Genomic DNA, 15,415 nt, shown 5'->3' on the forward strand with positions numbered 1-15,415 from the left:
AAACTTTTGTCGGTCAGGGGTGTGGAAAAAAACAAACAAACAACCAACCATCCCTGACCGACAAAAGTTTCACCGGCAAAAGTGCTGTGGACGCGCTATGTCGGTAGGAGAGGCTCTCCTGCCCACAAAGCTAATGCTGCTCATTGGGGGTGGCTTAATTATGCCAGCAGAAGAGCTCTCTCCCCTCGGCATAGAGTGGTTACCCACAGGAGACCTTACAGCGGCCAGGCTATAGCGGTACAGCTGTTCCACTGTAAGGTCTGTAGTGTAGACATAGCCCAAAAGATAAAGGTGAGTAGACAAGGATTTAACAGGATTTCTATATTAATCCAGAAACAATAAAGAAATAAAACCACCTTAATTAAAACATCAATTCCAAGTCTTGCACAGTGCAGTTTTAACTAATTAAATTTACTTTATTATAAGTAAAATGGAAACGGAATTTCATATACATACCACAGATTAGACACATTGCTGCTTACAGTACAATAAAACATTTCTGAACATAATTAACTGTTGTTACCTGTCATGATACTTATCCAGATTTTCCTCAGCTCTTAATTCTTACTAGTTAAGGGCCAAAATCCTCTCATTGCAAAAACAAAAAAACCCAAACAAACATTGGAACATCTACAGTTCTGCAACACTGGAAATAGGAGCAGGAGGAAAGGAAAGAAGGTCTGATGGGGTATACTCAATTGGCCCTACCCTGCTTCACCTGCAAGAGCTGTCAGGCATGGAGAGGGCAGTTAAAAGCAGAAAGCCATCTTACTTGGGGACCAACCAGGAAGGACAGTTTAATTTGTTACCAGGAACCTGTTGGTGGTGGTGAAGACAAGCTGCTACAGCTGGGATCTGCACGAAAGGAAGGGGGATGAAATTTGAGCCCAGAAGGCCAAAGATTCTTGTGGTTTGTGTTTACGTTGGACTTTGACTTGGGGACTTCGCTAACACAGAAGGGGTAGATCTTCCTCAGTGACTTGGCAAGAGGCCTAAACCACATCCATAACTAAAATATGCTGAAGATTCCATTGGGGAAATTGAGCCAGAGATGCCACATGAGAAGGGGGTGGACATGGACAGTTCCTCTGCCAGAGGAGGGCTGAAGACAATGAGTTGTGTGGATCTCCCACTTGTAAAACCTTTTAGGGTACTGGTCACAGCTCATGACATGGTTGTGCAGCTGCCCAACATTTTAACTCCAAGATGAGGGCGGAAGGGAAGGATTTTTTTTTACTTCTGCAAATCCCATATTGGCCTTCTGCACAAAGCCCTTTTACTTGGGACTGAAACTGAGGACCAGGATTTAATTAGAGCAAATAACAATGATACAAGCTAATACAGTGATATGTGGTTCTAAAAAACAATTAAAGAGTCAGGTGCAAAATGTCATTTTAGTATGAATTATTTCCTGTGGAAAGTAGCAAGAGTAGAAAATGGTTTAAGTGTGCATGATTATTACATTTACCACTGAAAGGCTCATTTCCCCCATTTTAAAACAAATGTAAACTGACTGTCTTCTAACAGTTTTTCTACAATATAAACATGATAAGTTAGATATTTTTCTTCCACTGATAAACTCGAGCTTTTCATTATTCAAAATAAACAGCATAGACATTTGCAAGACCAAACAGTGAGGTATTTTTGAAAGCATATGATGAAAACGTATCACTCGCAGGATCCCAAATGCATCTGCTTCCAATTCGCATGCTCTGTTCATTTAGTTGTCCAATATGTACAATCACAATAATTTTGTACCTTGGTATCATAAGGTCTTTTACCCGAGCCTTAATAACCTATAAGAGAGAAACATGTTCAGTAGGTTCACAGGTAAAAACCACTGCACTGATACAGTATAGTATAAAAATGTCTAGAAATACTGAACGTAACATGTTTACCAACAAGATTCTTGATCACCTAACCATAGACTTGCAACATCATCCTGTAAGTATTCCAGTACCACTAGAGGGTGGAATATGTGAGACTGAGGTTACAGTGCCAATGAATCAGTATTTTCAACACTGATGATAGTGATATCAGTTCTTGGAAATGCCATATCCCCAAAGGATTAACTTCAGGAGTTGCATTTAAAAAAGTGGTGGCAGCTTCTTGAATAGTTAGAGAGAGCAAAGCACAATTCAAATATGAAAACTGTCTATGAAAAAGATGGCACCTTCACTCTTAAGAGATCGTCTCCATGTGTGTATTCAGTTGTTGACTAGAATGTACAAAACCAAACAAAAATACCCAAACACACAAGTTTTTACTGCCTTTTACTCCTGTTAGCCTTACAGACCCATTTTTGCTGAAAGAATAAGTTGCATATGCTATTCTTTCTCAACAAACAAATCTGTTGATGATGCCCAAGTTTCACTCTATTACACCTAAGCAAACTCACTGAAGACTTGCACATGTTACCAAGCAGAATTTGCGACAGCACAAATGCATAAGTATCACTGAGGGGCTATTCTGGATGTTTCTGGAGGATTAAGTTCAGCGAACGGAGGCCACTTAACTTTTAAATGAGAGCATCCACACAGGGATTTAATAGATTTTAACTTCATACCTTTAGTTCACTCGTTTTAAATTTCCCTAAGCCCTATATTCTACTTACTAATATTGTGTCTTCCGACATGAAAAGCCAAGGAAAGGAGATTTTGAAGAAAAAAAATCTGAGGCATTGTCCTGCCAGGGGTACAGGGTTTGCCTATCTGGTGGATGCTGGGGATCCACAGAAGGAGAGTTAGCACTATGCTCGCACATTGCCTCTGGTACACCTAATGCCCACTCACATGGTTCCTTGGGAGGACAAGTTCAATGGAACCATTCCCCATTGGTCACAGTAGTCCCTGTGACCGTCCCCGGGGATATGCACAAAAGTTACTACAGCCTGGGACTGTTCCATTTTCTGGGTAAATTTTGAGGACCAGAGGAAGGATGATGTGCAGTCTCTGGCCCACCCACTTGTCACAAGCTTTACAAGTCATGTTCCCCTCCCCAATGCATACCCCAGACATAGAGAAAAGGGTCCACCAGAGAAAGTGGGGAGACTGTACATGAAAGACCCCTCAATACATGGATTTGAGAAGGGGGTGAATCTGACCCATAATTTACTCCAAAAGCCTAATTGTACTAATAATTTATTTTTTATACCTCAGAGATGGTCTTGGTCATTTGTCTGCATAGCTCTGCTTCATATTTTTCTTCTTGAAGATAATTAGTCAGCACATCCTTCAAAATATTATTTACTGTGACCACTGGAAAACGTTTTGCAGGACCTGGTATATGTAGATATTTTATAGTGCTTTAATTTATAAATCCATGTTGAGAATAACTGAACACATTGTAAACTGCCTTTTTAAACCGACTAATCAAAATGACCAATGAAAGGGGGTTAATTAGAACAGTGAACTAGTACACTAGTTATCTCTCTCGCTCTCTCTCTGAATTCAAATCCTGGAGCAGGTGAAAACTAAAAATATTTTTATGGATCTCTAATTATAAAGCTACCACACAATTTGGTATGGGTTTAAGTCTATTTAAAAGAGACCCAGAACTGAAACAGGAGGGATGCTAAGGATCAGGACTGAGATGCTTCGTTTAACCTTGCACAGCATCTCTGGTTCTAACCAGTGCTATTACAATATTTCATTTCAAGAACATTAATTCACCCACAAATTAAACAGATAAAGTGATTTTTATTACGGGAAAATAAAGCACCTTCAAATTCATATTTTTTCTCTTTAACTACAAGTTTGTAATAGATTTACCAGGAAATTAAGTATAAACAAGTTAAGGTTTGTAGCACTTTGGGAATTTTTAACGAGATTCCTTGTTTGTTCTCATTCCCCTCCAGAATTTTTACCAGAAAATTAAACTGACATGTAAAACAAGAATGACAATCATGTAAGGTATCAATGGATCTTTCTAATTGGAAAAAGAATGAGGAGTACAGGTACTTGTGGCACCTTAGAGACTAACAAATTTATTTGGGCATAAGCTTTTGTGGCCTAAAACCCACTTCATCAGATGCATGGAGTGGAAAATACAGTAGGAAGATTTTATATATACATATATATACACACACACACACACATACATACACATACACACACACACAATACATACACACAGAACATGAAAAGATGGGGGTTGCCTTACTAATTCTAACGAGACAAATCAATTAAAGTGGGCTATTATCAGCAGGAGGAAAAATCATCTTTGTAGGGGTAATTAGGGTGGCCCATTTCAAACAGCTGACAAGAAGGTATGAGTAACAGTAGGGGGGAAAATTAGCATGGGGAAATAGTTTTAAGTTTGTGTAATGACCCATCCATGCCCAGTCTTTATTCAGGCCTAATTTGATGGTGTCCAGTTCGCAAATTAATTCCAGTTCTGCAGTTTCTAGTTGGAGTCTGTTTTTGAAGTTTTTGTTGTTGAAGAATTGCCACTTTTAGGTCTATAATTGAGTGTCCAGGGAGGTTTAAGTGTTCTCCGGCTGGTTTTTGAATCTTATAATTCTTGACGTCTGATTTGTGTCCATTTATTCTTTTGCATAGAGACTGTCCGATTTGGCCAATGTACATGGCAGAGGGGCATTGCTGGCACATGATGGCATATATCACATTGGCAGATGTGCAGACTAACAGACTAACGCGGCTACCACTCTAATTGGAGAGTAAATATATGGCTAGCTGTGATCTGCTAACAACCACTTGAAACAAATGCTATGACTAGGGCCCTACCAAATTCACAGCCATGAAAAATACATCACGGACCATGCAATCTGGTCTCCCCCAGTAAAATTTGGTCTTCTGTGTGCTTTTACCCTATACTATACAAATTTCACAGGGGAGACCAGTGTTTCTCAAATTGGGGGTCCTGACCCAAAAGGGGGGCAAGGGGGAGTCAGACAGTTATTTTAGGAGGGTCATGGTATTGCCACCCTTACTTCTGCGCTGCCTTCAGAACTGGGCAGCCAGAGAGTGGCGGCTGCTGATTAAGGGTCCAGCTCTACAGGCAGCAGTGCAGAAGTAAGGATGGCAGCACCATACCGTGCCATCCTTACTTCTGCGCTGCTGCTGGTGATGGCTCTGCCTTCAGAACTGGGCTCCTGGCCAGCTGCCCAGCTCTGAAGGAAGTGCCGCCGCCAGCAGCAGCGCAGAAGTAAGGGTAGCAGTACCGCAACCCCCCCTACAATAATCCTTGTGACCCTCCCCCACAATTCCTTTTTGGGTTTATTTTGATCTACGGCTTTTTTTAACCTCTTCTCCATAGTATCTGAGAGTTTTTTGATCATTAACCAACTAAGGTGCACACAAAAAATACCTACAGGTTGTTATACCCCTTGCATGCTGAAATCTACTGAATGTGGATGTAATACCCTTCAAAGTACTGGAAGTACTATAGGCATCAGAATTCCAGCAGCTGGAGTATTTCCTTCCTCATTTGCCTCAAAATTCAAGCATACTCTATCATCTCCTTGGAAAAATGTGGTTGTGGATCAGGCAGTTATGTGGCAGAAACGTACACTTGTTTGATCCTATAAAGTGTTCTAAGTACATTCTTATTCACAAATCTCAGTAAAAAAAAGACTGCCTTACAGGAAGATAATTTGCAAGATCTACAAGTGGGCCATTTACAGCTAGTCAGAATTTTTCAGCAAATCATCTTCCCATTGAAAAATGTTGATAGTCCTCACTGAAACTGTTTGTGGGAAAACGTCAGTTTCAATAAGTTTCTTGACTCGAACAATAAGCAGAGTGGATAAAAATCAATGATTAAAAAAAAAAAAATCGGATCTTTTTTGATAAAATGCTTTTTGAGGAAAAAACCTGCCTAAAGATAGTTTTAATCAAGCAAGATACATTGTAGCTCAAAGATATCTCATCATGGAATAGGGATTATAAATTCTAATTCTATAGTATGAGACAATATATTCATGTAATGTTTAAGAAAAGTTTTGTAAATGAGTTCCAATAGTTCATGGTTTAGGGACCCAATCTTATGGGGTTCCAGGGGCTTCTGTATAGATTATTTCGGTTAATCTTTCTATCTACACAATGGGATTCAGTGTTCAGTCTAGAAGATACCATCAGAGATGCTTAGTTTTGCAGTTCTCAAACGGTGGATTTGTGTCTCCAGAGAGAACATGCTTATTAACAGCAAAAATGTTTTTAAATGAATATATAAATAATATATAGAGGTGAGAAATAACAGACCTCAACCCTATTGTTCCTCTGCAAATTTTTGTACACAGAGTCAATCCCTTACCTCTCTCTAAAAGTGAAAAGTTTCAAAAAGTTCAATGACTAGAAGATTGTTGGGGGCGGAACAGATCTGGACAAGGAGAAGTCTGGAGATAAATGTGAGAAGGGAGGGACAGGCAGTAGAAACAAAAGTGAAATTGTTTGAGCAGTATATTCCAGAAGTCTTGAGGTCTTTCTGAGTGTAGCCTTCGTTGATTTGAGATCTACCATACCATTCTCTCACTAGAAGGGAAAACCTATAATGGCAGCAGGCCATAAAAGAACACCCAGTTTGGGAATAAGAACCATTCAAGAAATATATGTTTGCTGATGATGTTTTAAAGAAAGTCATATCAGTGAACTGGCGGAAGTCACTTAAGCACTTGGATTCAGAGACTGTTGAAGTGATAATCTCATTTTTAACACCAGTAGCTTCTTCTGCCGGTGTAGAAAGAATATTTTCTTCCTTTGGACTAATTCATTCCAAATTGAGAAATCGTTTGGGACCTAGGAAAGCTTGTTTTTCTTTTCCAGATTATGAACAAACAGGAAAATGAAGCTGAAGACGACTGAGTTAGCTGCAGAAGCCAATATTTTAAGTTTCTCATGTTGGCCTGGCTGACAGTCGATTTTTTTTTGTTTAATATATTTCATTTAACTATTTTAGTTAAAAATTTTAACAAAAAGAAACCTGATTTTAAAAAACTTGAATGTTCAAGCATATGAATTTTTGAATTTAGTTATTTTGTTAAAATATTATATGTTTGCTGTTGAAGAAAAAAATCCAGAACGCATAACGTTGTTGTTTTAGTTAAATAAAACAATTTAAATGTCTGTCTGGTGATGTTCTCCTCCTAATACAACATGACAAGAAAATCCTCCAAATATTAATGATTGACTGGAATTGGAGATATTTATGAAGTCATTGGGAGGTGAACTATCTGCTTCAATTACCTTTGTAAATGAAATAACCAATCATTCATTTTCTGATATAACTGTAAAATTAATCTGAAAATGTATAGTGTGTACCTTCTAAAAATGAAACCTACATCTATCTCTGAGTTGTGAAGATATGTATTAAGGTTATAACAACCAACAAGAATGCATTTTATGTAGAAATCCATGATTAAATCAAGTCTTCCTGACTCGTGATTTAAATTCACCCTGACAATAAGTTTCAAAATCGATCAAACGTTCTATTTCAAACTATTAGAAATGAAAAATTGCCGTTTCTTGTTTTGAAACATTTCATTTAGAAATTTAAGTTAGTTACAGTAAAATAGCACCAGAGAAAGCATTCACCAAGAGGTTGCAGAAGAGAATGAAGAGGAAATGGCACCTGCAAAGGAATAGGCTGGATTTAGACCAGACCGAAGTGCAACAGATCAGTTATTTGTGATAAAACAAATATCAGAGAAATACACAGAACACAACCAAACCTGTTACTACAACTCTATAGACTTCAAAGAGGCTTTTCATTTAGCAGAAAGGGTTATGGCTAGTTATGACAACGTATAGCAGCCCCCCAAAATTGATCGAGCAGACAGAAAATATCTACAGCAAATCAATGAGTGCAGTGAGAGTAGACAAGAACCTGATGGAATGGTTCAGCACGACAACAGGAGTGCATGCTATCACCAGATTTGTTTTACTTGGTACTGCAAGCAATAATGGCTGTAGCACTGAGAGATGAAAAGGGAGGAGTCTTCGATTCAGAGATGACATGGACCTCCCAGAATTGACTAAGGAGGATTTACAGAGAATAACTGACAAGGTAGAATGGGAAAGAGTATCAAAGAATGGGAATTGTGAAGATGACATAAAAAACAAGAACTGGACTAGCTACACTACTGCATTTGAAAAACTGCAAGATCTGGAAGGCTAAAGACATTTTGATAAAAAAAAATCAACATATATGAGATAACTGTCATGCTGATACTTGCTATACAGATTGGAATGCTAGTATATGAGGAAATCTGAAGGACAAAAGATTTTACACTGCAGAAATGAACTGGCTGAGGGGAATATTGAGCTTCAAGACTGCAGAAAATGAAAAATGAAGAGAGAAGAAAACAGCTAGGGCCAGATATAATACACTTCCAGAAGACTCAAGAAAGACAACAGTGATGGTTTGCACACATATCAAGAATGGACTCAGAAAGGATACCATACATGGCAATAAATACCAGAATGCATGGAACTAGAAACAGGAAGACGGAGGATGCATTGGATAAATGCAGTGAAGAATGACAGAACAAAAATGTTTAAAGATGTACCAGCTTCACAGCTTTGTTCAAGACAGAAAGTGGAGGAAAGACTTCATCTGGCGCATCATTGCTGTTGAGCTGATGGATGGGAATTAAAAAAAAAAAAAGTAAAAGATTAAAAATGAAAAATGGTTGAAATTTAACTGAAACAATTTGAAATTATCAAAACAAAATTTTGAACCCAACCTGAAATCTTTTTTGGTTTGTCAGTTCTCGAAAGTTTTCAGGATTGCAACTTTTTGTCCCAATTTAAAATGGGATTTTTTTTTTTAAATCTCAAATATCTTACTGGGATGGGAAAACTGTTTCCCACCCAGCTCTAAGGACATGAAGTGGACAAGCTTTATCCATCTACCATGCTCCTACACCTTTTGCCAAAAAGGATAAACTCCTTCTCTTGCTATTATCTGGATTAGTAGTACCTTACACACGCCAAACTTTAGACACCTAAATTTTGTTTTCAGTCAAAATATACATCATGCGGTTTTCGATTCTAAACTAAGACAAATGTTGATCCCCAATATTCTCTTGTGCTGAGACTCTTATTACGATAAAGCTGTTTTATCGGGAGCCATCATGACCATAACAATTTGAGGCAGGGACAGTTTTTTTGTTATGAGTTTGTACAGTACCTACCACAGAGTGGGCTTGATCTGGAGCCCTTAGTATTACCTCAATATAAATAAATCAAACAGATAAATTACTATGCCTCCCAATCTACAAATTAAGAGAAGCACTCTTGATAAAAGAAATAGTTATCTTAAAGAGATACTATCAACTTCAAAATCCCACTTCTCCCTGAACATTTTCAACTTACTATTGTTACAGATGGCACCTAATATTATAATAACTGAAAGTTTAGAGAAAAACATTTTTCTCTGAATTTTAAATTGTTAATTTGATAACTTGATGCATTTAACTGCAATTTGGCGTCTAGTCTGTTTCAGTGTTTCCCTTGTAGGTTTTTTACACAGCAACAGGGAGAGGTGTGATGTGTTTTTGGTTTTGTTTTGTTTTTAAACAGGGAGAGGTGATTGTAAAACCACAAAAACTAGTAAAGAGGACTCAGGGGCAAATGTATTAATAGAAATGACAGTAGTTTGAATTCTTTTCAAAACTGACTACATTTTGACTGTTTCTCGATTTCGGCAATATCTGAGTTATACAGTTTACATTTTGGATTCATAGAGTTTAAGACCAGAAGGGATCATTAGAGCAATTAATTTAACAGATATATCACAGACCATTAAATTTCACCCAGTCACCTGTATTGAGCTTATTTTTTTAGTGTGAGATGGAGGAGGAAGTGTTCCATACCCAGCTGATAAGTGTTCTCCAACTGAATGGCAAGACGAGGAATTTCATGGCCAGGTTCATCCATATAAGATACTGTACTCATGGAGCTAAAAATAATTCAAAAAGTGACTGTATAAACTAGTGTATATTGAAAATTATGTTGATAAAAATAGATTCAAAATTTTAGATGGTACAGAAACACAGCTTTCTCTCTCAGAAAATGTTAAGATAATTTTTGGACTTGTTTATGTCAAAATGGGATCAGTTAAGAATGCCTTTTCTCAGGACATTAGGTGCTAAAGAAATATGCTGCCACTCAGTGGGACACATCATTACACCCAGTTAAACAATAAAGAGTAGTGGAAACAAAGGATCTGCTCTTTCTTGTAAAGCTAACTATTTTCAAAGGACATAATGCATTAATTTGCCAGACTGCATTCTAAACTGAGCTTATGTTTTGGAAATTAATGTGCATTTAAGAAAAAAAATTTAATTTTCTAGCTGCATGGGCTTGAGTAGAGTAAAGCAAAATCATCACTTTTAAACTTTAACTTGGTTTTACTAGAACAGAAATACAGCAATGAAGCCCAGAATTTAGAAGCAGCTATCTGGCCAACTACTTAATTTGAAGTAGGATGGTGGGATCGAGATAAATAAAAATCAATCTGATAGGAACTCGAATACCACAGAATTGGGTGCAATATAAGAAGCAGACAAAATTCACCTTAAAAATACAGCTTTACAAAATATAATTTTGGTAAATACTTTGTTATGCTTCTTTGTATCCAAACTACTGCCAAGCAAGTCTGTGGACTGAGGTGTCCCCTAAAGGAATACTCTAGAATATTTCACCAGGAGTCAGATTAAATCTACTTTCTGGTTCCAAATGGAACCCACTGGCGAATGTGTTATTGTTTCCCACTGTGCAAATCCACAGGGGATATGAGTTGTTATAGCCTCCACGCTTTAGCTCACGATGTAGCAGCTCATAATTTTCACTCTGGAGGTTCCTGGTTCAATCTCCAACATGGCAGCCATCAGCTATGCATTTATGAAAGTGACTGGAGAAACATTGCATTCTAAATCCATTCTAAATTCTCGGCTTCATTACTGTGTTTGCTGTAGTAAAACCAAATTAATGTTTAAAAAAGTGATTGGTTTGCTTTACTCAACCCATCACAGCTAGCAAATTCAAAATGTTTTTTTCTTAAATACACATTAGTTTTTAAAACAGAAGCTGTGCTCAGAATGCACATTGGAAGGAATAATTATAAGAGAGAAATCCCAGATATGAACTTTCCGCCTTCCCTTTAAAGATGGTGGAGGGAAAGGTTTTTGAGAGGGAGCTAGATCTTCAAAAAAATGTCTAAAAAAAAGGAATTTAAGCCTCTAAGAAGTTCCTCCCTCACCAAGACAAAAAACAAGGAAGCCACCCAGTTACAAGGAACATTTTTAAGTGGGTACTCTCCATGGGCTTGATCTCAGCATACGGGCCCTGATCCAAACATTTAAGCACTTAACTTTAAAATGTGAGTAATCCTACTGACTTCAGTGGGATTACTCATATCCTTAAAGTGTTTTGCTGGATTGCAGCCAGAGCATTAAGCAGCTTGAGACACGGGGCTAAGGATGAACCTTTACCATAGTTCTTCTTGAAGTAATCCCCAAAACAATTACATCAACTAACATTAAACTTGTTGCTTATGACTATAGGTTTGGACTAAAAGGGTCCCAAACATTTATGGGTTCCTCAGATTTAGTGACGTAATCATGATGAGAAAAAGCACTCTTACAGTGATGCTTGAATCACAGAACATTTTTCCTTTGTAATTACTATGCAAAGAAGCTTTCTCATAATGCTTCAGAAACAGGAGTTAGATTCAAAACATCCCCTCATCCATTACCTTTTTTTATTTCTCAATGCAACATTTTCCCGATATATTTACATTATTTTATAATCCATATTAGAAAAACTACTTACTCTTTGTTTTTTCCAATGATTTCTTTTGCTCTGACTTCATGACTGCTTAGAGAGGATACGCTGCCTCTTTTCTTTAACAGGCGTGCTGCCTTATCCTTAGCTATGTCCGACATGTCTATTAAATCTGAGAATGTACATAGTATGATAGAGACCCTGAAACATACAGGTGGCTGTAGTAACAGTATACATAAGTTAGCAAATCAAGTATATGGAGGTATGTGCTCTATCAAAAACTGATTGGTCCAAAGGAGATTTTACAACATTACAGTGAACTAAGAATCCTTGGCCTAAAGTTTGTTCCAGGTACCCAATCAGAAACAACTTAACTGGGAGTGAGGCATCATTGACTACAAAATGATATCTCTGTTTTGAGTTTGCAGTGAGGAGTTAGCACGGAAAGTAAAGTGATAGGATTTTAGCAACAGAATTAAGATGTTATAGCCCCACAACTAGGTTTCTCTTTGTGTAGCAATAGCCACGCTATAGATAAGGATCGCGAACAAACCCTTTAGCATCTCGCAGGACTAACTGGAGTAAAAAGTAATAACATTTTCGTCACTACAGTCAGCAGAGGTGAGTGACTGACACACAAAGGGGAGAACTACTGAGTAAGAAGAGGTCTCTTTTGACATATAGTCTTCGGAGCAGAGCCACCTCTGAAAACCTGTGGTCTGATCTGCTGTTGGGACACACACATTCTACTCAGTCCATGCTAATCCCCGCACTGCTGCAAAGCGCAGCCCAGGGCTACTACAGACAGAACGGGTGTGGCGAGCTCTCGGGGGTGAAATGGGCTACAGAAGCGTTAGCCAGGACTCTATATGGAAAACCACGGGTTCCTTGAGGATACAGAGCAAACAGATGGGAGCTTTAGGTCAGCCCAGCCCCATTACCCTGCTTCCCGCCCAGCAGCACCCCCCGCCCGCCATACCTCCAGCTCCCCCACGCCGATCCGCCCCCGACCAGCCCCGCAGGGCCCGCACTCCCCCGGACCCAGCCCCGCACTCACCCCCGCCCGCAGCCGAAGTGCCGCTTGCCAAAGAAACTGCGGCCGCTGCTGGTTTCCAGGGTTACGGCCAAACACGCCCCCCTCCAGGGCCTCCTCTGCCGGGGGCGGCTCCCACCCTGGGCCCGGCCCAGACGCGGCGGAGAGGGGCTTACCCCGGCCAGCGGGGCGGGGGCAGCGTGCAGGAGCCGGGTTCTATCCGGGCCGGCTCGGCTCGGCTCGCCCCCTTCTACCTCTGATTGGATGGCGGCAGGGGGCGGGGCTGCTGGCTTGACCTCCCCGTGGCGCTGCCCTCGCCTCCTCCCCTCTCGGGCGGGTCTGGCCGGGAACGTTCGGGGGTGCGGTGACCGTGAGCGCCGAGCCACGCGCGCCCCTTTGGAACGCGAGGACTAGCGCGGGCAAAGGGAGCCCGGCCCCGCGCCGTCTCCCCGCCCGAGTTTCTCTCCGCAGGCTGCGGTGCAGCGTAGCAGCCCACAGGGCTCCAGCCCGGGCTACGCTGGTCCAGGGGTTTGCTGGGACCGGCCGGCCCTGAGCACGGCGACACCCTCGGAGAGAGGGACTGGCGGCCGTGGAGCCCTAGCAGGGGCAGCTGTGCTCTGTGGCTGGCGGGCTCCCTCTCTGCCCAGCAGCAGGGTGAGGGGTTCAGGCTCCTCCCGGCTGCCTCAGCCCTGGTCTGCACTACGAGTTGAGGTCGAATTTAGCAGCGTTATGTCGATTTAACCCTGTACCCGTCCACACGACAAAGCCGTTTTTTCGACTTAAAGGGCTCTTAAAATCGATTTCTGTACTCCTCCCTGGCAAGGGGATTGGTGCTGAAATCGACCTTGCCGGGTCGAATTTGGGGTAGCGTGGTTGCAATTGGATGGTGTTGGCCTCTGGGAGCTAGCCCAGAGTGCTCCATTGTGACCTCTCTGGACAGCGATCTCAACTCAGATGCACTGGCCAGGTAAGACAGGGAAAGGCCTGTGAACTTTTGAATCTCAGTTCCTGTTTGGCCAGCGTGGCAATCTGCATGTCAGTGCAGATCTCATCAGCAGAGGTGACTATGATGGAGTCCCAGAATTGCAAAAGAGCTCCAGCATGGAACGAACGGGAGGTACAGGCTCTGATTGCTGTAGGGGGAGATGAATCCGTGCTATTAGAACTCTGTTCCAAAAGACGAAATGCCCAACATTTGAAGAAATCTCCCAACTTTTTTGGTGCAGAGCTAGGGGGAAAAACCCTATAAACTGTTCTACACTGAAAAAGTAGATTGACCTAGCTACGTTGCCAAGGGCCGTGAAAAATTCCACACCTTGAGCTTTGTAGTTAGTTTGACCTAAACTAGTATAGATGCAGCTAGCTCAATCTAATTTTTAAGTGTGAAATTTATAGCATGGACTGCCCCAAGATCAACTATTGAACAGTAACAAGGACCAGTTTAGAAGTATTTTAAAAGTCATTGCACTACAAAAGCCTTAGTACCCCTAGTTGCATTGTTCTCATTCAGCTGAGAATATCTCTTTGAAATTAATGGTCTACTTCATAACTCCCTGAGCTTCCTGTACTGAAAGTGAAGTGCAGAGCCTCTTCTCCACATACTAGGCCAGACTGTCCTGGGTCTAGCTGATACATGAACTCCTCACAGTATCACCAAATTCCCTCCTCCCCATGACCCCTCCAACTTTACCAGGCAGGTAAAGGTGACTGGTAGGGGGCGTGTATGGGCTCACAGCAGCAGTGGATGTGGAGGGGTCAAAAGCAATGGGCATGGCAGAGGAATTAGAGCAGTGAAGGAAGTATGGGGGGCATTGGAACAATAAAAGGGGTTTGGAAGGTTATAGGAGGGTACTGCTGCCCTTTTGTCAACTTTTGTCCCTCAGTGCTGTGTGCTGGCACAGATGCTGAGTTCTGAGAGGGCAGCACACCCCTAGATGATGACCCTCAGTAATATAAGGAATTTCAGAAACCCTGTTCGATGACTAGAACTTTAAAGAAGAGCTAGGTTTTCAAAAAATGTCATTTTTTCAGATCATCATCAAAGGTCCCTTTTACGCTGTGGGAACTCAAAAGCGGTGACAGCAGAGGGAAAGTTGAGCATCTTCCTCTGCAATGAGATACTGGTTGGGGGAGAGGAAGTGGAGCCATCTGTGCCCTCCTGCCCTTCCCCCCCTGTCTTTTCCTACAAATACCCCTCATCACTAACAGTTCTTCTCCATGACTGCTCCATTAAGCTGATGGAGGGGGCTCCAGGTCTCCCCTTTCCTCCACTGCTGCTGTTCCTATGATAAAGGGGAGGTCAGAGCAGTGCAGGAAAAATTTGGACAGGCACTGAGGAGACTACTCCAGCCAAGTGCATTCTCTGGCTGGAGTAATAGTTGCCAAGGAGCCTGAGGGAGTTTAGGGGCAGAGTTGGCCTGTAGAAGAGGAGAGTGCTGAGAAAATATTTAAAAAACAAAAACAAGGAAATTAATGGCCCAGAAACATCATTAACACAGAGTTAAGGTTGCCCAATGCTGCCTTGTACTCTTCCAGAATGTGGGGAATGGTTAAACTTAAGCTTCTGAAAATTGGGAAATAAGTTAAGGTAACAAACTTATATCGCTGAAAACCATGACATATAAAGTTAAGATACATA

General features: G+C 40.9%; 1 protein-coding gene across 1 annotated transcript; it reads right to left on the bottom strand.

The window, feature by feature from the left end:
- Positions 1-1,025: 1,025 nt before the first annotated feature.
- Positions 1,026-12,937, bottom strand: LOC113407432 (tctex1 domain-containing protein 1-A-like). The gene is made up of 5 exons (XM_026655950.1): positions 12,802-12,937; positions 11,793-11,916; positions 9,833-9,918; positions 3,154-3,278; positions 1,026-1,796 (listed from the first exon to the last, which is right to left on the bottom strand). The coding sequence occupies exons 2-5, from the start codon at positions 11,903-11,905 to the stop codon at positions 1,593-1,595; spliced, it is 528 nt and encodes a 175-aa protein (XP_026511735.1). The 5' UTR covers positions 11,906-11,916; positions 12,802-12,937; the 3' UTR covers positions 1,026-1,592.
- Between the last annotated feature and the right edge of the window lie 2,478 nt (positions 12,938-15,415).

The sequence above is a fragment of the Terrapene carolina genome, unplaced genomic scaffold (genome assembly GCF_002925995.2).
Source record: "Terrapene carolina triunguis isolate 2854851 unplaced genomic scaffold, T_m_triunguis-2.0 Scaffold211, whole genome shotgun sequence".
Classification (NCBI taxonomy): domain Eukaryota; kingdom Metazoa; phylum Chordata; order Testudines; family Emydidae; genus Terrapene; species Terrapene triunguis.